The sequence below is a fragment of the Ipomoea nil genome, unplaced genomic scaffold (assembly GCF_001879475.1).
Source record: "Ipomoea nil cultivar Tokyo-kokei standard unplaced genomic scaffold, Asagao_1.1 scaffold2792, whole genome shotgun sequence".
NCBI lineage: Eukaryota > Viridiplantae > Streptophyta > Magnoliopsida > Solanales > Convolvulaceae > Ipomoea > Ipomoea nil.
Window position 1 is genome coordinate 278,341 of NW_017619220.1, and position 24,114 is coordinate 302,454.

Genomic DNA, 24,114 nt, shown 5'->3' on the forward strand with positions numbered 1-24,114 from the left:
ATTTTGGTGCGTTGGTCTTGGAACAAGTTTCCATACGTCGTTGCGCTTGAATTGATCTAATTCCTCTTGCATGGCATCTATCCAACTTGGATCAGCTAATGCTTCGTCAATTTCTTTTGGCTCCAGTTGTGATAGAAAGCATGAGAACATTGCATCTTGTTGTTGGTTCCTAGTAGATGATTGCGTCTTTACTCCGTCACTTGGATTTCCGATGACTAAGTCATGTGTGTGACTTCTTAGCCATTTTCGATTTGGTTGGAAACTTGTTGGATTCTCAGAGTTTCCTTCTTGTTGGAAAACTTGTTGTGATTCCTCTTGTTGTGAATTGTTGATGGGTGCATCTTCGGGTTCATCTACTGGAGTTCCTTCTTCTTGAATTCTGGGTGCAATTTCGGTTGTAGGTGTGCGTGATATTTCGGGTATCACATAGGATATTGCCTCAATTTGGTGAGTACCCATATCACTTGATTCTTCTACTTCCTGCAACACATTATCTTCCAACATATCGTTAGAAATGATTGAATCACGATTACCTTCACCTTCTTTGCCATTTTTGTCGTGATTTTCATCAAACACAACGTGAATCGATTCTTCTACCACCATGGTTGATTTGTTGAATATTCTATATGCCTTGCTGGTGGATGAATATCCCAAGAATGTTCCTTCGTTTGCACGTTCGTCAAAAGTCTTTAGTTGGGACTTTCCATTAACAAGTACAAAACATTTACAACCAAATGTATGAAAGTAGGTGAGATTGGGTTTTCTCCCTTTCCATAATTCATATGGTGTTTTGTTATAAGACTTGTGGATTAGACTTCGATTTTGAGTATAGCACGCCGTGTTAATTGCTTCTGCCCAAAATCTTTTTGGTAGTCCGGCGGCTGATATCATGACTCGTGCGGCTTCCTTCAGTGTTCGATTTCTTCTTTCAGCTACACCATTTTGTTGCGGCGTTCGTGCGGCACATAATTGATGTAAGATTCCTTGTGAATTGCAGTAAGATTGAATCACTCTGTTCACGAACTCTGTTCCTCGATCGGTTCGTATTGTTGCAATCTTCATGTCTTTTTCGACTTGCAGTAGCTTCAATAGCTCTGGCAACTTTGATAAGACTTCATCCTTTTTCTTGATGAATATTGTCCATGTGTACCTAGAAAAATCATCAACAACAACCAAGGTATATTTCTTACCACTTATACTTACTGGGTCTACTGGACCAAATAAATCCATGTGCAGTAGACTTAAGGGTCTTGATGTTGACTCTTGAGCTTTGACTTTGAATGATGCTTGATTTGTTTTCCTTTCTGGCATGCATCACAAATTTGATTTTTCTTGAACACAATGTTGGGTAGTCCTTCGACTATATTATTTCTTGCAAGCTTGTTGATGGTTTTGAAATTCAAATGATTTAGCCTTCTGTGCCATTCCCAACAAGCTTCATTCGAATTATTTGCCATCAAGCATACGGATTTCTTCGTTGTACTCCAATCTACAACATACATGTTTTTCTTTCTTGATCCGGCTAGTACGACTTCATTCGTAGATTCGTCCTTGACTTGACATTTGCCTTTGTAAAATTCTACGAGATATCCTTTGTCGCAAAATTGACTTGTACTAAACAAGTTAAATTTTAATCCTTCGACATAAGATACGTCATCAATTCGTAGACCATTTTTCACAATTGCGCCGGTTCCGTTTGTCATTCCATATCGATCGTTTCCACCGAAAACTACTTTTGGTCCTTCGATACTTTTGAACTCAACTAGACTAGCTTTATTGCCGGTCATATGTCGAGAGCAACCGCTATCGAAATACCAAACTTCCTCTTCGTCGGTTTCACGCGCCATATAGCATTCCTCATGTTCGGATGTTTTGCCCACTAGACATAGTAGCGCCGTATCTTCTTGAGATGAATCACTCTCGTCACTAGATGATTCTTCGGATTCACTTGCTTCTAACGGATCGCTTATTAGTGCCTTCCGTTTGTCCTTTTTGAATTTCTTTTCTTTCGACTTGTACTCAACCTGTGGAGAGTTAGAAGTATTCGAATTTTTGTTCACCTTGGGATGTGGACATTCGGCCATAAAATGTCCAGGCTTTCTACAATTGTAACACACATTTGTGTTATCTTCGACCGGTTCCCTTCTTGATCTTCTATTTTCTCGAAAAGAATTTCCTTGTGGTGATCCTTTGTTCTTTCGCATGAACTTCTTGAATTTCCTAACAAATAAGGAAAATTGTTCGTCAGATAAAAAATCATTATTTACTACTGACCTTGATGTAGACGGTTGATCGGCCATTAATGCGGATGTTCGTTCATCGCGTTCTTCTTCAACTCGTGTCTTCATCTCGAACTCATACGCCTTTAGATCACTAAAGAGTTTATCCGTAGATAATGTCCTTAGATCTCTATGATCTCGCATTGCGGTCACCTTCATATCCCAATTTGTAGGTAGCCCGCGTAACACTTTGAGCGATATTTCCTTCTGGGTAATGGTCTTTCCCAGATTCGTGATTTCTCCAAGTATTTTGATCAATCGAGCTTCCATGCCGGTGATGCTTTCGTTCGGTAGCATTTTGAAATCTTCAAACCTTTTCATGGCAATGGTTAGCTTGTTGTCTTTTTCTTGTTCATCGCCTTCACCGATACTAATGAGAGTATCCCATATCAAGAACATCGCACAATCATTAGGAATCTAGGTTTATCAAGAATATCACACAATCATCAAGAATCTTTTTCCATCATCAAGATTATAAAGATTACCCAAGAAATCATAACATCAATTATCAAGATCACACCATCAATATCATAGATGAATCATCAATACACAAGAATGTAGAGGGATGCCTAGAGGGAGATCATAGCTAAGAAAATACGTTTTGTTGAGACATGGGTTACCTATTAGCCTTAATTAATTTCCTTGGCTATGAAGGGTCTTTCTTTAAGATTCCTCTCTTGATTTCTCCTAAGGGAGTTCTTGGAACTTTCTTGTGTGGTGAGGGATTATTTGTAGTGTGAGTTCTAGGTGCCTTCTATGTCCTCATATATATATATATATATATATATATATATATATATATATATATATATATATATATATATATATAGGAGTCCTAATTAGGGTCTGAATGGTATGGGTTTACTAATTCTATTCCTTATAGGACTAAGGGGCTTGGTTTAGGGATAAGGGTCCATGGTCCATGGTGGACCATATTAATTAATTAAAGGGAATCCTAACCAAATTAAATCCATTTTAATTATTATTAACGGGATTAATTAAATAATTAATTCGGGATTAAAGGTCGTAACACGGGGTGTTACATAGTGGGTCTGATTGATCAGGATACCGGTTCGTGGGATCAGTCTATTCAAAATGATATTTTTCTGTCGGCGGATGTCACTTGTATATTGAAGATCCCCATCTCACCAGATTATGAGGATTCTTGGTATTGGTATGGGACCCCCAAGGGATATTATTCTGTTAAAAGTGGCTATAGAAACATTATTGGTAATTATGCTGTTAATGAGGGCACCTTTGATAAGTGGCTAACCTTATGGGGTCTCAAAATTCCCCCTAAATGGAAAAATTTTCTTTGGAGAGCCATAAGTGATATCCTTCCCACTACCAAGAACTTGCGTATTGATAAGGTTAATTTCTAGGTATTATTTAGACTAATTTTAATTAGTGAGTTGCATAAATAAATTAAGTTTTAGGTTCGATTTTATAATAAATATTATATTATTTATATGTTACTAGTTTAGATTGGTTTTAATAAGTATTAGACTAATGTTACAGTTTTATTAATATAAATAGTATTTTGTTTTAACTATAATATTTTATTATTACTTGGTTTAATTAAATTCTGTTAGTAGGTTATAACAATGGTTTGGCTTTTTACTTAATATTGTTTTTGTTTTCTTTACAGGGTTGCGTAACAAGTGAAATAAAGAAAGAAAAAGATAGAGATTAAGGTTGCTTTGGTTGTATATCTGATGGGTTCGGCGGAAACAAAAAAAAAAAAAAAAAAAAAAAAAAAAAAAGGCGTTTGTTGGTCCCGAAAGGTTGGTGAGAAGTCTAGAGGGGGGGGGGGGTGAATAGACTTCTCTAACTTTTTCAAACTACTTCTGCAAACTACACTTTGTAACTTCAACTCTAAGTAACAAGCATAAACAAGTATAACAACTTAGAGTGTGCACAGCGGAATTGTAACGGCAAAGTGTTATGCTTTAAATTGTGTCGTGCTCAAGAGAGATTCTATACATGCATCACGTTAGAAACACTTGATATAGATGTAGGATGATGTATATAAAATTTCACTTGCATGCAAACGAGGGAACTATCAAACCCAGACAGATAAAGATACGCAATAAACCGTAACGGGTTAGTTCACAAATAATATAGGCATGCACGAAATATATATGAGCAGTAAGTAAATAGAGAGAGAGATTTATAGTGGTTCAGAGGTGGTGTAATCCTCCTAGTCCACTCTTCTCCTTTCACTTCAAGGAGGAAATTCACTATTCTTCAATCACCCAGATACAATAGTGAATAAGTGCCCAACGAAACGACACTTCTCCGAGTGCTTCGCACAAAGCTACACTCCACCAAGGTTTTTCGCAAGCTCCTCTTGTTACTCCGCCTTCCCGAGTACTTCGCACCAAGCTGTACTCCTACACCACGAGTGCTACGCACAAAGCTACACTCCAACTGGGTTTTTCACTCTCCCTAGTTACTCTACCCCTTTTCTACACTCAGTAGAAGATTTACAATAAAATACAAAGATTTTTCTCTCACTCAGACTTGAATTTGATCGTGTATAGCTCAATATATCACTTGATGATTGATTGGATAATTTTCTTGTTCAAGTCGTTTCTGAATCTCTGTTAGATTCGTTGATCGCCCCTTGTCTTCAAGTCTGCTTGGGCATTTTATAGCAGATGAAAGCTATTTGCCCGTTGATCAACTTTCGATCTCGATCGTCCATTTTGAATTGTAGTTGATCAATTAATTTTGCCAACTTGGTCTGCAAAAATCATTTCGCCGTCTGTCAGAAGATTTTGAGAAATCTTGTCGTTGCTCTCCTTTAATCTGACAAAGCTTTTCTTTGGAATGGGTAGCCTCCAAATTTGAATTTTCTCTGGCATGACTTTTGTTGAATTATTGATCTGATGTGCCAAGTTGATCAAATAATTTATCTGCTGATTCTTGCTTGAGTATTAAAAAGATCTCCTTCGTATATCAGCTTCTTCTTCTCCTTCGACTTCTTCTGCAGAAACAGAGCTTCAAAATAATGTTTCTGTCTAATTCTATCATGATGTCATAGCTCCTTTTGATGAAGTCATGTCCCAATAGCATATCATGTTCCACCTTGTATCATGGAATATATATCATGTTCCACCTTGTATCATGGAATATATATTATGTTCCACCTTGTTTCATGGACCATATATATCATGTTCTATTTCATATCATGAGCTAGCTATCATGTTCCACCTTGTATCATGGACCATGTATCACGTTCCATTGTGTGTCATGAACCAATATCATGAATTCATAAAATCGCTTCAGGTGGGAATCAAACTGTGGACCATTTGCTTTACTTGACAAGGCTTCTTCCATCTTGGCTAGGTATCCAATTGATACAATCCAAGACATAAATTCTTTTGACTTATCTCCTCCACGTGTTCTCTACTAGCTTTATCACATTGTGATGTCATTACCCGATAGTCGTGACGTCATCACCCGATAATTCTCAACTATCATGATAAAAATTGTTCTTTCATGATAGTATATCCTGATATTACTATCATGATGACATCATCTCCTTATATTGCTACTTCACGATAGCAATTCATCTTTACACCAAAATTGCTTCTAATGAGAATCAAACTGTGGATCATCTGGCATTAAGCATGCTTCAACAAGTCTTCTACCATCTCGTCCATCTCAACCTTTGGTAACTTAATGCTTCATAAATCTGTTAAGCTATGATCCCGCTTTCATTTATTCTTCTTTAAAAACTGCTTTTTCGTAGACTTCATGTAGGCTTCATGGCAGTGGTGCACTATTCTTGGTGAACCAGAACTGACTCAAATAAAATAAAATTGGGGTCTACAAAATACATTTGGTTCATCAAAACTTATACAATATATTCCTAACAGCGTTGTTTTTGGCTTATGATTGGAGAGACGGCAGTAGACGAAAGCAGAAAGAAAAAGAATAGTGGAAAATAAAAGCTTGGGAGCGGCAGCAGCGTCTTCGGTGCATAGATCATCAGCGAGAAAATCCGAGACTCCATCGCAATAAATTTTCGAGCTTCAATTGCAGCTATCATCTCTTAGACTTGAATTATTTTCCTTTCCTATTTTATTTCTTGTTTAAATTTCCAGAATAATGTTTCTTAAACATTCGATGATTATTGGCTAGAACTGTAATTAGGGATTTGGATTAGCCTAGATTAGATTAATTGACTATTTTTCATGTGTTAGATTCTTTCAATTTCAATTTTAATAATTGAACTTGATTATATTTGTTTTATGTATTTTAATTGTTGATTGTGTGACTGGCCATTGCATAATTCTAATATTAGGGTTCATAAGAAGAACTGACAGGTGAATTATGAACCTAGAACTCGTAAGATAAACACAATTGACCTAAATTAGACATAGCTTTAGGTATTTGTGGTGATATTTGATTGTTATTTAATGGGTTCAATTAATGTTGGTGAGATATCGACGGATGATCACAGTTAATTGAATACAACCTTGTAGCTCGACGGAGTATTAGGATATATATGGAGCAATTGTCACTATAATCATAAGAATCAATATATAGGAGAGTTAGTTAATTAGCTAATAGGTGAACCCCAAATCCCTAGTCTTCTCTCGATTGGAATTTTCTTTGCTTAAAATTCATAAATATTCTTTTTAATTACATTAGTTCTATTTATTTGCGTTTTTCCATATCAACAAATTGATTATTTAGGATAACAGTTAAAGGGGTGTTTGGTTGGATGGAAAACATTTTCCATGGAAAATGTTTTCCTAAAAGTGAAGGAAAATGATGTTTTATGTTGTTTGGTTGGATGGAAAACATTTTCCATTGGAAAAAGTTTTCCTTGAGTATAAGAAAAACAAATTCCTAGCTTTTGTTAGGTATTTTGTTTTCCATGGAAAAGGTTTTCCACGGAAAACTAATATGTCAATTTTACCCTCACCATTCTTTATTAATTACTCTTATTATTATTATTATATTATTATTGTTGTGTAGGGTTATATTTGTCATTATACACATTATTCCTTACCATTCCAAACTCAACCAAACAATGGAATTCATATTCCCAGTAATTTCTTTTCCACCAACCAAACAATGGAATCTATTTTCTTGGAATTTATTTTCCATGGAATTTCAATTCCATTTCCCTTCAAATATTTTCCAGCGAACCAAACGTTAATAGTGTTCTTCGTGGGATCGACCCTGGAATACTCCATGAATTTATACTATGATTGATTCTGTGCGCTTGCAGATTATATCAATCAAGTTTTTGGTGCCGTTGCCGGGAAACTTTTATTGAACTGTTTTCTTATGTTTTTCTCTTTAAATTTATTTTTGTTGTTAGGTTCATTATCATTTTATTTTTATTTATTTATTTTTTCTATTTTTATTTTGTTTGTTTATGAACTTAAGGTGATCACTAAGGCATACAAGCGCTGAATTATTTCCTATTGATCTTGAAATTGAGCGTACTTGTAGAAATAACAGGGTACGAAGGCGGCTTGAAATAGCTGAAAACAATAGAGTGGGTCAACAGGATGACCCCATACCACCAATAGTTCCACCTCCTCACAATCAAGCAGCTCAACCACGTCTTCAAGACATCCAAAGACCGGTAATATCTGTTAATCCTTCTTGCATTCAATTATCTTATGCAGCTAGAAATTATGAATTGAAGACTTTCCATCTGAATATGCTCCCTACCTTTAACGGTTTGGGAAGTGAAGATGCGTTGGGTTTCATGCGACAGCTCTATAGTACGGTACAAACTTTACCTTTGAATAATTTATCTGAAGAAGAGCTTAGAATGAAATGTTTTCCATATTGCATGAGGGGTGATGCTAGGCAGTGGTTGTTAAATTTACCAGAGGGTTCTTTAAGAACTTGGGATGATGTTTACAATGCTTTCATGTTTAAATAATAAATATTATTCATCTCAAAAGACAATGGACTATAGGAGTAGAATATGCACTTTTACTCAAAGAGAGGGTGAATTGTTTCATGAGGCATGTGATCGTTTTAAATTGCTTTTGACCCAATGTCCACACCATCAATTCCCATTGTTATTGTTGACACAATTCTTTTATGATGGTTTAACTCCTAATTGTCAGTCTCTTGTAGATATTGTTGCAGGTGGATACACAGGTGATAAAAATAGTGATGAATTAGAAGTTATCTATGAGAGCTTAGCTACTAATTCTCGACAAAAGGCAGTGAGAGGTCGAATAGCTGCTATGCACGAGATTAGCACACAATCTGAGTTGATAACACAAATGGCTGAATTGACTAAACAGATTAACTTGTTGATGACTCGTGATAGTTCGAATAGAGAATTTTGTGCTTTTTGCAATGCATATGGTTATAATTCTTCTATTTGTATGAATGCAGAGTCATCACAACCATCTTATGAGGAAGCTAATTACATGGGATCCGATATGGGTAGGCAACAACCAAGGAGTGATCCATTTTCCCATACCTATAATCCAGGTTGGCGAAACCATCCTAACTTCTCATGGAGAGATCAAGGTAATGCAAGACCAATGGGACCACCTGGATTTCAGCAACAAGGGCCATCAGGATTCCAGCATCAGCAATATAGACCTTTCCAGCAGCCACCTGCACCACAACAGTCTCAACTTCCTGCTCAGGAGAAGAAGCCTTAATTGGAAGAGATGTTCATGCAATACATGGCTAGCCAGGACACGATGATGAAGAAAATGGATGCAAAGATTGATAAGGTTGCTCAGTCTAACCAAGCATCCATTCATAATTTAGAAGTGCAAGTAGGTCAGTTGGCTAAATTGGTTGCAGAAAAAGATCGAGGTAAGTTTCTTAGTACCACTGAAATAAACCCTAAGGAAGGAGCTATGGCTGTCACCTTGAGAAGTGGTAAGATATTGAATGAAGTTATGAAAGAAAAAGAACCCACGAGTGTTGAAAAAGAGAGTGATAAAGAAGAAGAGCAAGTTCCTAAAGAGAATTCTAGTGATCAAAACCTCACTTCCTCTACAGTAAAACCTTATGTACCCCCCATTCCATACCCACAAAGGTTACAAAAGAGGAACCAGGATAATAACCTTAAGAGGTTTTTGGAGGTTTTTAAAAAATTGCAGATTAATATTCCTTTTGTAGAAGCACTTGCCAATATGCCATCTTATGCCAAGTACATTAAGGAAATTGTGTCTAATAAAAAGAAATTGGAAGAGTTTGCTACTGTGCACCTAAATGAGGAGTGTAGTGCTATTCTACAAAGCAAATTACCTCCTAAGCTAATGGATCCAGGAAGTTTTTTTATTCCTTGCACTATTGGTAATACTGTTATTGATAAATGCTTATGTGATCTGGGTGCCAGTATTAACCTTATGCCTTTAACTCTTTTTAAGAAGTTGGAAATAACTGAAATGAAGCCAACAACAATCTCTATCCAAATTGCGTGTTACGGCCTTTAATAATTAAATATGATTTAACTTGGTTAGGTTTCCCTCTAAATAATTAATAAGGTCCACCATGAATTGTGGACCCTTGCCTAAACTAGAGTTTTAAGCCTATTAGGAATAAAGAAAGTAAACTTTTTACTAGTCAGATTCTAATTAGGAATCCTACACCTATTTATCTATTAGGAATAAAGGAAGTAGGCCTTTTACTATTCAGATTATGATTAGGATTCTCTTTAATTAATTAATATGGTCTACTATGGACCATGGACCCTTATCCCTAAAACAAGTCCTTAGTCCTATAAGGAATATGATTAGTAAACCCATACCATTCACACCCTAATTAGGACTCTTAAAAAAATATATATATATATATATATATATATATATATATATATATATATATATATATATATATATATATATATATATATATATATATATATAAGGACATAGGAGGCACCTAGAAGTCACACCACAAATAATCTCTCACCACACAAGAAGTTCCAAGAATTCCCCTAGGAGAAATCATGAAAGAAGGAATCTTAAAGAAAGACACTTCATAGCCAAGGAAATTAATTAATGCTAAGAGGTAACCCATGTCTCAACAAAACCTATTTTCCTTACTATAATTATTTCCTTTGGCCTCCTCTCTATACTTGTGTCTTGATGAATAGTTCATGATATTGATGATATGTTCTTGATGATTGTGAGATGATTTTATGTGTGATCTTGATGATCCTGATGATGATAAGAGGTTCTTGATGATTATGTGATGTTCTTGATGAATCTTGATGTTTTGATGATTAAAAGAAGAACTATGATTTTATTGATTTGAATATGATTAAAGCCCTAGGTTAAAAATTGGGAATTTCATATTGTGTTGTTCTTGATATAATTGGGTGGGATATCGCATGTTCAGGTGTTGATTATGTTTACAAGTCATGATAGGATATGTGCTATATGATTCTTGCTTTTGATCCGATAATTGTCTACGTGGTGTCATCAATTGCGTTTAAAAGTGTCTAAGCATGGTTTCGGGTTCCACAAAGGACCCCGGGACGTTTACTGTGATAAAGAGTCAGTGGGGGGTAGGTGGGGGTAGGGGAAACCCGCCACCTACCCGCTTCCCCATTCGGGCGTCGCCGGCAGCGGGCAGCCGGCGGGCAAGCGATTGCCCGCCGGGCACCCGCTGCCCGGTTTCACGCCGCCGGCGGGTGGTCCTCCACCCGCTGGTTTTCCCACATCGGGATGGTGGTTTCCTCCGTTTGATGTTTCCCTGACCCTCGTGGTGTCCCAACAGACTCCGTTTATCGTGCCTTAGTCTAGTTTGATGTTTCGGGTACCGTTCGTAGGATAAATGAGTCTTATTTATCGCATGCTAGTTGAATTGGTATCCCGTTGGCCTAGGTGAAAGATGTATGAACCCCTTAGGATTATTCCTAGTTTGTGGATGACCACGCATAGGTTTCGTTATACGTTTTCTCCCCTTTTCCCAATGTTTTAATGTGGGTTGCATGTGCTTGCTATGTGTTATGTGTGCATGATACCCCAATTTTGTTGCGATCAAATTGGTTATTTCTGAGCTGCGGTTCAGAAGCTGGCTGCGGTCAGAATTACACTCTTGGGCTGCGGTCCACCGTTTGGTTGCGATCAAACGTTTTACATGAGCTGCGGTTCATATTCCTTGCTGCGGTCAGATGACTACTCTTGGGCTGCGGTCCACTGTTTGGTTGCGATCAAACATTATGATGAGCTGCGGTTCATCGGTCGGTTGCGATCGACCCCTTCGTGTTGCGATACGAGGCAGGGTGCTGCGGGGCCATGTCAGAGCTATATGCGCTGACCCTCATGTATGGGCATGCGATTGGTCCTGTGGCGCCAACAAAGTGTGCTTGTGTGATGAGTTGAATGATGATATAAATGAGATGATTGAATCTGTGACCATAGGATATATCCTAGTATCTTTACATGCTTGGTTACAACTGTTGAATGTACCTATCCCATAGGATATATGCTAGTATCTTTACATGCTTGGTTATAACTGTTGAATGTGCTAGTCCCTATTTGTCGAGTCTATTCCGGTTTTGAAACTAGAGTTTCCTAGGATATATCTTCCTTCTTGAAAATGACTTTTCTTATATCTATATATATCTATCTATAATGTATTTCAACGCGTTGGAGTGGGTTACCAGCATCTCTCGCTGAACAGATATATTTGGCTTTCAGGCACAGACGAGTAGATCCCAGAGCGCGCTAGAAGATCGTGGATGTAACACCCCGTGTTACGATCCCTAAAAACCAATTAATCATTTAACCAATTACCCAAAAGAAAGAATTAAATCACAATAATTAATTAGGAAAGGCCCACCATAGTCCATGGGCCCTTATCCCTAAACCCAATCCTTAGTCCTAAAAGGAATAGAGTTAGCAAACCTATAGTAATTAGGCCCTAAGTAAGACTCTTAGATATATAAATAGGGAACATAAGGAGGCACCTAGAACTCCCACCACAATAATCTCTCACCACACCAAGAATTCCAAGAATTCCCCTAGGAGAAATCAAGAAAGAAGAAAGCTTAAAGAAAGACCCTTCATAGCCAAGGAATCAATTAAGGCTAAGAGGTAACCCATGTCTCAACAAAACCTATTTTCATAGCTATGATTCCCCTCTTAGGATTTCCCCATATTATTGTGTGTTGATGATTTGTGATATTATTATTGATGATTGGTGTGATGATTCCATGGGTGATCTTGATGATGAGAGGTTCTTGATAATTATGGTGTTCTTGATGATTATATGACGTTCTTGATGATTATATGATGTTCTTGATGATTGTAGGATGTTCTTGATGTTTATGTGATATTCTTACCGAATCTTGATATTAGAAGATGAATTGTGTCCTTGTTGATTTAAAAGTGATTAGAACCCTAGGTTGTATCGTATGATATTATTCTTGGTGTGTTGGGTGGTAAATCGCATGTTTGGGTGTTAATTATGTTTAGAAAAGCATAATAGGTTATGTGCGGTATGTTCCTCGCTTTGATCCGTTAATTGTCTACGTGTTTTTGTCAATTGTGTTTAAAAGTGTCTAAGCATGGTTCCGGGTTCCACAAAGGTTCCCGGGGCGTTTTTGGTGATGAAAGAGTCAGTGGGGGTAGGGGACCCGCCACCTACCCGCAGCTAAAGATGGCGTCGCCGGCAGCGGGCAGCCGGCGGGCGGGCAGCTGCCCGCCGGGCACCCGCTGCCCGAAAAGGCATCCGCCGGCGGGCAGCCGGCGGGTGAACTCTCACCCACCGGCTAACCGCTGGAAAAAATACCCAATTTGGGATTTTGGCTTCCCCGTTTGATGTTCCCCCGAACCCCGTGGTGTCCCAACGGACTCCGTCTATCGTGCCTATGTCTAGTTTGATATTTCGGGTATCGTTCGTAGGTTGTATGAGTTTTATATATTGCATGCTAATTGAATTGGTATCTCGTTGACCTAGGTGAAAGAAGTGTGAACCCCTTAGGATTATTCTTAGTAGGTGAAGGATCACGCATAGGTTTTGTTATACGTTTTCTCCCCCTTCCTAATGTGTTAATGTGGGTTGCATGTGCTTGCTATGTGTTATGTGTGCATGATACCCCAATTCGGTTGCGATCGGATTGGTTATTCCTGGGCTGCGGTTCAGAAGCTGGCTGCGGTCAGATTTACACTCTTGGGCTGCGGTTCGTATTTCCTGGCTGCAGTCAGATGACATACTCTTGGGCTGCGGTCCACTGTTTGGTTGCGATCAAACTATGATGAGCTGCGGTTCATCGGTCGGTTGCGATCGACCCCTCCGTGTTGCGATACGGGGCAGGGTGCTGCGGGGCCGTGTCAGAGCTATATGCGTTGACCCTCATGTATGGGCATGTGATTGGTCCTGTGGCGCCAACAAAGTGTGCTATGTGATGAAGTATGGATGAGTTGTTGTTATGAGTGTATTGGGGATGTGACTATGGGATCTATACTGTGAATTGTATATGTTGGGTTATGATAATTTATTGTGCTTATCTTTACCTGTCTTGCCTGTTGTAAACTGTATATGCTTGGTATAACTGTCGTCTGTGCTTAGCTCTATCTGTCGAGTCTACCCCTGTTTTAAAAGCTAGAGTTCGTAGGATATATCTTCATGTTCAAAATGGTTTTCATATATCTATATATATCTCTATATGTATTGTATTTCAACGCGTTGGAGTGGGTTACCAGCATCTCTCGCTGAACAGATATATTTGGCTTTCAGGCACAGAGGAGTAGACACTGGAGCGCGCTAGAGTCTTGAAGCATAGAAGTAGATAGTTTCCCTTTCGGCCTGCATGCCACGCTTATATATTTACATTATTGAGGATATTAGTTAGTTAGCCTGTGCACCTAAGTTCTCTAGTTCAGGTGTGGCATAGCACCCCGTACTCTTTATATTATGTTTTGGGATTTAATGAGAACTTACCTTTATTATATAAGCTTCAAAAGTTTAAAAATTTCGGGGTGTTACAGTTGGTATCAGAGCCTAAGTTTGACCCTAGGATAAGACTCTTAAGACCGGACTTTAGGACACTAGGCTGGAACTCTAGGTATTTAGGAACATAGGACCAGGAATCTTAGGACGCGTGGTGAGATTGTGAAACCTACACATAACCCCCTCACTTTATTCCTCTCTAACTTAAAGAAACTCCCCCTCCGCTTATTGCGTCAAGGTAAGAATGCAAAATAACATCGACCTATGAACACCAGGATGGCATCGAAAGGAAGACAGGTAGGAACACCGGAACTCCCCACGCAGGAATTCTTGACTCAGAATCTGCAACGCCTGGCCCAAATTGCCCAGGCACTGAGTACTACCGTTCCCCAACCTTTATCAACAAACGAGAACTTGGAAATTCACCACCAGGTCTCGGCGCACCAACCACCCACCTTCTCGGGGAACGAAGACCCCACGACCCTCGAGGAATGGATCGGGACTTTCGACAAGATATTCAGGGCAACCAAATGTCCAGAAAACCACCAAGTGGGAATAGCCTCCTTCTACTTCAGGCACGAGGCCGATGCCTGGTGGGCCCACGAGGGACCCGCATGTGAACAAGACCACGAATTTAACTGGGAAACCCTAAAAACACGACTACGAGAACAATTCTACCCCAATCATCTAAGAGCCACCATATATGAAGAGTTCCTCCACCTAAAACAAGGTGCAGCCCCATTCACGGAATACTACCAACAATTCCACCGGCTGGCTCGCCTCATCCCCGAGCTAGTACCCGCCGAGAGGATCAAGATCAAGAAGTTCATAACAGGCCTTGATCCCGAACACCAAAAAGCCCTGGCCACACAAGAGCCAGGAACCCTCGGGGAAGCCTATGCCAAGGCATCCCAACTACAACAAGTATCAAACCAACCCCGGGAGACACGCCTGGGGTACAAAAGGAAACCGGAAGGGGATCACACAAACCCCACCCGAGGGCCTAAGAACCCCAAGGCCGTCTCACCTCACCAGGTCACCACGCCAACCACTCAGGGAAGGATCCTTACTCTAAGCAAAGCCAGGATCGGAGACAGCAACATAGTCTCCGGAACCTTCCTGGTACACGCCACCCCCGCCACTATATTATTTGACTCGGGGGCTACCAACTCGTTTATAGCAATCGAGTTTGCCACTCGGCTCGGCCTCAACACCAGCACCAAGGTCCGACTTCAGGTCAAGGTGGCCTCCGGCGAAATCATAAAATGCGACCGCATGTACGAGAACGTAATGATTACCATCCAAGGGGTGGAATTTCCCAGCAACTTAATACGATTCAAACTGGATGGGGTACAAGTGATCTTGGGCATGGACTGGCTAGGGAAGTTCCAAGCACAAATCCTATGCGGAGAACAAAAAGTGGTCCTACGGGGACCAAACGGTAAAAGGGTATCACACCGCGGGACCCACCAGGAATCAGGGATCAAATTGGTGAACATGATGAAAATGAAGAAATACCTAAACAAGGGAAGCGAGGCCTTCCTATGCTCGGTTGAGGACCTCAACACCAAAACCCCCGAACCACAAACCATTCCAGTGGTAAACGAATTCACCGACGTCTTTCCGGACGAAATCCCCGGGGCACCCCCAGCCAGAGAAGTCGAGTTCACCATAGACCTCATACCTGGCGCTGCCCCGATCTCTAAACCACCCTACAGGTTGGCACCAAAAGAAATGAAGGAACTGAAAACGCAACTACAGGAATTGCTAGTTAAAGGGTACATCCGCCCCAGCACTTCCCCATGGGGGGCCCCAGTACTATTTGTTAAAAAGAAGGATGGAAGCATGCGCCTGTGCATTGACTACCGGGAACTTAACCAAGTCACAATAAAGAATAGGTACCCCCTTCCCCGAATCGATGACTTGTTCGACCAACTAAAAGGGGCAGGGGTATTCTCAAAAATTGACCTAAGGTCCGGATATCACCAAATACAAGTGGCCAAACCGGACATTCAGAAAACGGCCTTTCGGACACGTTACGGCCACTATGAATTCACAGTAGTGCCCTTCGGACTCACCAACTCACCCGCCATATTCATGGACCTCATGAACCGAGTATCCCGACCCCACTTGGATGACTTCGTCATTGTATTCATTGACGACATCCTAGTCTACTCCCGAAACAAGAAATAACATGAAAGACACCTCCGCATAACCCTGCAAACTCTAAGAGAACACCAACTATATGCCAAGTTCTCTAAATGCGAATTCTGGAAAGACAGTGTGGCCTTCCTAGGCCACGTGATAACCAAGGAAGGAATTAAGGTGGACCCCGCCAAAATCCGTGCCGTTAAGGAATGGACCACACCGAGCTCACTCTCAGAAGTCCGAAGCTTCCTAGGCTTGGCTGGCTACTACAGGAGGTTTGTACCCGACTTCACCAGGATAGCCCAACCCCTCAACAAACTCATGAAAAAGGAAACCCCCTTCCGATGGGACAACGACTGCATCTCGGCCTTTCAAGAATTGAAGGATAAGCTAACCACGGCACCCGTGCTCGCCATCCCCTCCGGGGAGGAAGGGTTCGAGGTCTTCAGTGACGCGTCCAAAAAGGGATTGGGGTGCGTGCTAATGCAAAAAGGCAGGGTAATAGCATACGCATCCAGGCAACTCAAAACCCACGAAGAGAATTACCCCACCCACGACCTCGAACTAGCCGCTATCGTGTTCGCACTAAAAATTTGGAGGCATTACTTATATGGGGTGCAATGCAAGATTTACACGGACCATAAGAGCCTAAAGTACATCTTCACCCAGAAAGAGCTGAACATGAGACAACGAAGGTGGCTAGAACTCATAAAGGACTACGATCTAGACATCCAATACCACGAGGGGAAAGCTAACGTTGTGGCAGACGCCCTAAGCAGAAAGACTAACCACTCCCTCAACACCACCTGGATCCTACCGGACCAGCTGTACAAGGACTTCCAGAGACTGAATTTGGAAATAATAGAGCAAGACCAAATCCACCCCGACGCCCACTTATTCAACACGCAAATCATACCTACACTCTTCAAGGAAATCAAAATAGGACAACAGCAGGATCCGGAACTAGATAAAATCCGTCTCGACCTAACCCAGGGGAAGGAATGGCCCTTCGAAATACACGAAGACGGCAGTCTCCGTTACCAAGGTAGGTGGTGCGTGCCCTCAACACACCCCCACCTGAAACAACAGATCTTGGAGGAAGGGCACAACTCCCCATACTCAGTTCACCCAGGGGGTGACAAACTATACCAAGATGTGAAAAGGTCGTTTTGGTGGCCCAACATGAAAAAGGAAATCGCAGATTTCGTGGCCAAATGCCTGAATTTCCAAAGGGTGAAGGCCGAACGATGCAAACCCAAGGGACTCGTACAACCCCTTGAGATACCACAAGGAAAGTGGGATTCCATATCCATGGACTTCGTCGGAGGGTTACCCCCAACAAAAACCGGCAAGGATAAAATTTGGGTCATAGTGGACCGACTAACCAAAACGGCGCGATTCATTGCCATGAAGGAAACATGGACAATGACACAACTGGCCCAAGCCTACTTGAGCCGAGTAGTGAAGTACCACGGAGTCCCCCGGAACATCGTGTCCGATAGAGACTCCCGGTTTCTCTCACAATTCTGGAAATCGCTGCAACTAGTCTTGGGGACACAACTAAAACTGAGCACCGCCTTCCACCCCACCACTGACGACCAAACCGAGAGAACCATTCAGACTCTCGAAGACATGTTAAGAGCCTGTGTGTTAGATTTTCAAGGGACATGGGAGGAACACCTAGACCTTATTGAATTCTCATACAACAACAGCTACCACGCAAGCATTCGTATAGCGCCCTGCGAAGCGTTATACGGACAAAAGTGTAGAACCCCCTTATGTTGGGAAGACATGGTCGACCCAGTAGCACTAGGGCCCCAATACCTACAAGATACCATAACCAAGGTCAAATACATCCAGGAAAGGATGAAGGCTGCCCAGGACCGCCAGAAGTCCTACGCCGACCTAAGGAGAAAACAAGCCGAATTCAACACCGGGGACAAGGTCTGGTTGAGAATCTCGCCCACACGGGGTGTGATGAGATTCGGAAGAAAAGGGAAACTCAGCCCACGATTTATCAGCCCCTATGAAATCATAGAAAGAGTTGGGAACCTAGCCTATCGCCTCGCTCTACCCGTTGAACTAGAACGAGTACACAACGTATTCCACATATCCCAGCTAAAGAAATACGTGCACGACCCAAGCCACGTGCTTCAACCCGAGGTCGTGGAACTCGACGAGTCACTAGTATACAAAGAAAAACCCGTGAGAATCCTGGACACCAAGACAAGAACCACCCGACGTCGAGCGATAGAAATGGTGAAAGTCCTCTGGACCAACCAAGAGACCGAGGAAGCGACATGGGAACTCAAGGACACAATGAAGGAACGCTACCCCTAACTTTCCACACCAGGTAACTAAGAAGAAGTCACTCGACAAGGACCAAGCTTCGGGGACGAAGCTTCCTGTTAAGGGGGGGAGAGTGTAACACCCCGTGTTACGATCCCTAAAAACAAATTAATCATTTAACCAATTACCCAAAAGAAAGAATTAAATCACAATAATTAATTAGGAAAGACCCACCATAGTCCAAGGGCCCTTATCCCTAAACCCAATCCTTAGTCCTAAAAGGAATAGAGTTAGCAAACCTATAGTAATTAGGCCCTAAGTAAGACTCTTAGATATATAAATAGGGAACATAAGGAGGCACCTAGAACTCCCACCACAATAATCTCTCACCACACCAAGAATTCCAAGAATTCCCCTAGGAAAAATCAAGAAAGAAGAAAGCTTAAAGAAAGACCCTTCATAGCCAAGGAATCAATTAAGGCTAAGAGGTAACCCATGTCTCAACAAAACCTATTTTCATAGCTATGATTCCCCTCTTAGGATTTCCCCATATTATTGTGTATTGATGATTTGTGATATTATTATTGATGATTGGTGTGATGATTCCATGGGTGATCTTGATGATGAGAGGTTCTTGATAATTATGGTGTTCTTGATGATTATATGACGTTCTTGATGATTATATGATGTTCTTGATGATTGTAGGATGTTCTTGATGTTTATGTGATATTCTTACCGAATCTTGATATTAGAAGATGAATTGTGTCCTTGTTGATTTAAAAGTGATTAGAACCCTAGGTTGTATCGTATGATATTATTCTTGGTGTATTGGGTGGGAAATCGCATGTTTGGGTGTTAATTATGTTTAGAAAAGCATGATAGGTTATGTGCCGTATGTTTCTCGTTTTGATCCGTTAATTGTCTACGTGCTGTTGTCAATTGTGTATAAAAGTGTCTAAGCATGGTTCTGGGTTCCACAAAGGTTCCCGGGGCGTTTTTGGTGATGAAAGAGTCAGTGGGGGGTAGGTGGGGGTAGGGGACCCGCCACCTACCCGCGGCTAAAGATGGCGTCGCCGGCAGTCGGCAGCCGGCGGGCGGGCAGCTGCCCGCCGGGCACCCGCTGCCCGAAAAGGCTGCCGCCGGCGAGCAGCCGGCGGGTGAACTCTCACCCACCGGCTAACCGCTGGAAAAAATACCCAATTTGGGATTTTGGCTTCCCCGTTTGATGTTCCCCCGAACCCCGTGGTGTCGCAACGGACTCCGTCTGTCGTGCCTATGTCTAGTTTGATATTTCGGGTACCGTTCGCAGGTTGTATGAGTCTTATATATTGCATGCTAATTGAATTGGTATCCCGTTGACCTAGGTGAAAGAAGTATGAACCCCTTAGGATTATTCTTAGTATGTGAAGGATCACGCATAGGTTTTGTTATACGTTTTCTCCCCCTTCCTAATGTGTTAATGTGGGTTGCATGTGCTTGCTATGTGTTATGTGTGCATGATACCCCAATTCGGTTGCGATCGGATTGGTTGTTCCTTGGCTGCGGTTCAGAAGCTGGCTGCGGTCAGATTTACACTCTTGGGCTGTGGTCCACCGTTTGGTTGCGATCAAACGTTTCTACATGAGCTGCGGTTCATATTTCCTGGCTGCGGTCAGATGACATACTCTTGGGCTGCGGTCCACTGTTTGGTTGCGATCAAACTATGATGAGCTGCGGTTCATCGGTCGGTTGCGATCGACCCCTCCGTGTTGCGATACGGGGCAGGGTGCTGCGGGCCGTGTCAGAGCTATATGCGCTGACCCTCATGTATGGGCATGCGATTGGTCCTGTGGCGCCAACAAAGTGTGCTATGTGATGAAGTATGGATGAGTTGTTGTTATGAGTGTCTTGGGGATGTGACTATGGGATCTACACTGGGAATCGTATATGTTGGGTTATGATAATTTATTGTGCTTATCTTTACCTGTCTTGCCTGTTGTAAACTGTATATGCTTGGTATAACTGTCGTCTGTGCTTAGCTCTATCTGTCGAGTCTACCCCTGTTTTAAAAGCTAGAGTTCGTAGGATATATCTTCATGTTCAAAATGGTTTTCGTATATCTATATATATCTCTATATGTATTGTATTTCAACGCGTTAGAGTGGGTTACCAGCATGTCTCGCTGAACAGATATATTTGGCTTTCAGGCACAGAGGAGTAGACACTGGAGCGCGCTAGAGTCTTGAAGCGTAGAAGTAGATAGTTTCCCTTTCGGCCTGCGTGTCACGCTTATATATTTACATTATTGAGGATATTAGTTAGTTAGCCTGTGCACCTGAGTTCTCTAGTTCAGGTGTGGCATAGCACCCCGTACTCTTTATATTATGTTTTGGGATTTAATGAGAACTTACCTTTATTATATAAGCTTCAAAAGTTTAAAAATTTCGGGGTGTTACAGTGGATTAGATAGATTGTCTTTCATTTCGGCTTGCGTGCCATAATAATGTATTGAGGATATTAGTTAGTTTAGCTTGTGCATCTGAGTTCTCCAGCTCAGATGTGGCATAGCACCCCGTACACTTGTGATTAGTATTACTCTGTTTGGGATTTTATGAGAAATTACCTTTATTATATAAGCTTTAAAAGTTTCAAAATTTCGGGGTGTTACAGTTGGTATCAGAGCCTAAGTTTGACCCTAGGATAAGACTCTTAAAATCATACTTTAGGACAATAGGCTTGAACTCTAAGTATTTAGGAACATAGGACTCAGGAATCTTAGGACGCGCGGTGAGATTGTGAAACTGACACATAACCTCCCCTCACTTTATCCCTCCCTAATTTAAAAAAAAAAAAAAAAAAAACTTCCCCTACGCTTACCACACCAAGGTAAGGGTGCAACACACTGACTCATCATTACAATAAATAGCCCCGAAAACCAGCAGCATGGCACCAACAAGAAGTCAGTCAAGGACCCCACACTCCTCGAAGAATGGATCCAAACCTTCAACAAAATCCTCGGGTTAGTGGAATGCCCATAGGAACGTCGCGTAGAGATAGCCTCGTCCCACTTCAGACACGAGGCCGATCTTTGGTAAATCCACGAAGAACCCACTTATGGGCAACAACCGGGAGTACAACTGGGAGTGCCTAGGAGCACGGCTACGAGGACGATTCCACCCCGCACCTGTAAGGGCAACCATGTACGAGGAAATTCTCCACCTAAAACAAGGGATGGCCACCGTCAGGGAATACCACAAACAATTCCTCCAGCCGGCTCGTTTCGCGCCTGAATTAGATCCTACAGAAACAACCAAGATAAAGAAGTCTGTGACAGACCACCAACTACGAAACCCAGAAGGCCCTAATTGTTAGCAAACCCTGATCCCCTAGCGAAGCCTACACCAGTCCTGCCTACCTCTATCGAATCCAACTTCTACAAATGGGAAATTCAGGAGCAAACCCGAAAGAAGAAGTAACAGAAGTGGGAGACCACTTGTAAAGAGAACCGGGAACGCCAATTAAATGCAAGGAAGTAAAGTAGTACATAAACAAATCGTTAGCGCGAATTGTCGAAAAGGGCTCGATATGACAAGAAGAGGCAACAGACGCGTGGGAAGTACCATACAACTAAAGCTTCCCTGCAATAAAGGTCTTACCTTGGAACAAGGACCTTGATGGTTTTAAGGCACCGTAAGAAGTGCATGTGACACAAAAAATCGCCAAAACACCATGCGACGTCGAGGGCAGTCAATCAAATACATTCCAAGGAAGAGAAATGCATCACCAAGCACTTGATCACCAAAGGATTAAACAAAGAGCAAGCGACAAGCCGAACTCCAAGAAAAACCAAGAAGGCTTATCATTAATCAAGCAAGGAAAAGACAAAGTTGGCTTATAACCATCTACCCGGTGAAGATGACGAGGTTGCTAATTGGAAACTGGACCCGACCTACTGAGCGGAAAGGACATACGAGAGTCTTGACTCATCTAGAACTCGTGCTTAAGGATGAATAACACTGTACGATGGGTCATCCTATGTATTCGAATCCCTTTATTATGCACATAGGCATGGGGCTTGTCAGGACGTGAATCTGTGCATTCTTGGGATTTTTCCCGAAGGAATTCACTCTTCCTAGTCACCTTCCCGCGGGTCCCCAACGGGACCTTGATGGGACCCTAACAGGTCCTTGGCGGGACCTTGACGAGGCCCTGACAAGAGCTTGGCAGGCGGACGACAGCCCACCTCGCGCCCACTAGTACAATGTGCTGATTTCTTAACTCCTCGTTTTATTGATTCATGGTGCACTTGTGTGCCTCGATCGATGAACGCGAGTTTTGGGAAAGGAACCATGGGTTGCCCAAACATGGCCTCCTCGGTAAAAGACCTTGACACGCGAGACACCGTCGGAAAAGCACGACCAATTGCATTACATGAGGAGTTGAAGTTGGACTCTACGATGCAACCGACTAGGGATGATTGGAGTGAAGGATTGTGCAAACCAAGGAGGCGAGTTGGGAACTCGTGCTAAGGACTCACAAAGGCCTTAAAAGTCAAAATGCTATGGATGGACCGGGACTCCCTCAAACCATGGATATCGTTCAAGCAAATCAGAGGGCTCCTTACAAGTTATATGAAATCAAGAACGACGTAGCCCGTGGTGCTAGGAAAAAGAAAAGTAAAAGAGCACATTTGCGCCAAGGCCTCAAGGGTTATTAAGGACCCACAAGGAAATGAGATGACTCGTAAAGTCACCGAGTCATTCCACAACGAGATTAGGTAACCCACTGCACTTCAAGGAGAAAAAGAACATGCAAGGGCACCTTCATCATTAAAAGTAATCACAAAAGGGCACAACAAGCCGAACCTCGGGGGAGACATGAAGTCTTACTAAGAATTTCATTCACTAAAGAGGAGATGAAATTCAATAAGAAGAGAAAGTCAACCCAAAGTTTATCGACTCCCAAGAGACTTTGGGAAGAATTTGGGAAGTGCGCCCTAAAAGATTGGCTTGGTTGACCAAACTTGGTCAAGACCTTGGACGCATTAAAGAAGAAAGTATTAAATCGTCGCAAGAGATTCCCTCAAGATAAAAAAAGAAGGATGAAACTTAATCTTGGGAAGCAAGGCCCAACAAGGATCTTAAAGTAAAGCAAGTGCCAATACCGAAGGAGAAGGATCATCAGTTCATTAATACGTCGTGATCAAAGCATCAAACCAGAATAGTCACTTGAATCGAGAACCCTTAACCCATCCTAACCGAATCCCTTTCCCTCCCTTGGACAACCGAGCCCCTCCTTATTGCAAAACCTTTTCTACCCTTCAAACCCCATTCTTGATTCCCTATTTTAACAATTCCATACAAGGTAGCAACCTCACCTCCTAAAGTTGCAAACCTTGAACACTTTGATCCTAATTCCTAAATTCACTTTGTCCTCAAGTTTGAAACCCGCTCTCTTTATCCATTTAACCCAATCGTTCCCAAAAACCCAGTACACATAGATATAC

General features: G+C 41.7%; 1 protein-coding gene across 1 annotated transcript; it reads left to right on the forward strand.

Annotated features, from left to right (window-relative positions):
- Positions 1 to 8,962: 8,962 nt before the first annotated feature.
- On the forward strand, positions 8,963 to 9,724 carry LOC109157754. Its single transcript, XM_019305592.1, has one exon. It carries the CDS (start codon positions 8,963 to 8,965, stop codon positions 9,722 to 9,724), a length of 762 nt encoding a protein of 253 aa, XP_019161137.1.
- The last annotated feature ends 14,390 nt before the right edge of the window (positions 9,725 to 24,114 follow it).

What these genes read in the sequence shown, in the direction of transcription:
- LOC109157754 (XM_019305592.1), top strand. Translation starts at nt 8,963, where the DNA reads ATGGCTAGCCAGGACACGATGATGAAGAAAATGGATGCAAAGATTGAT.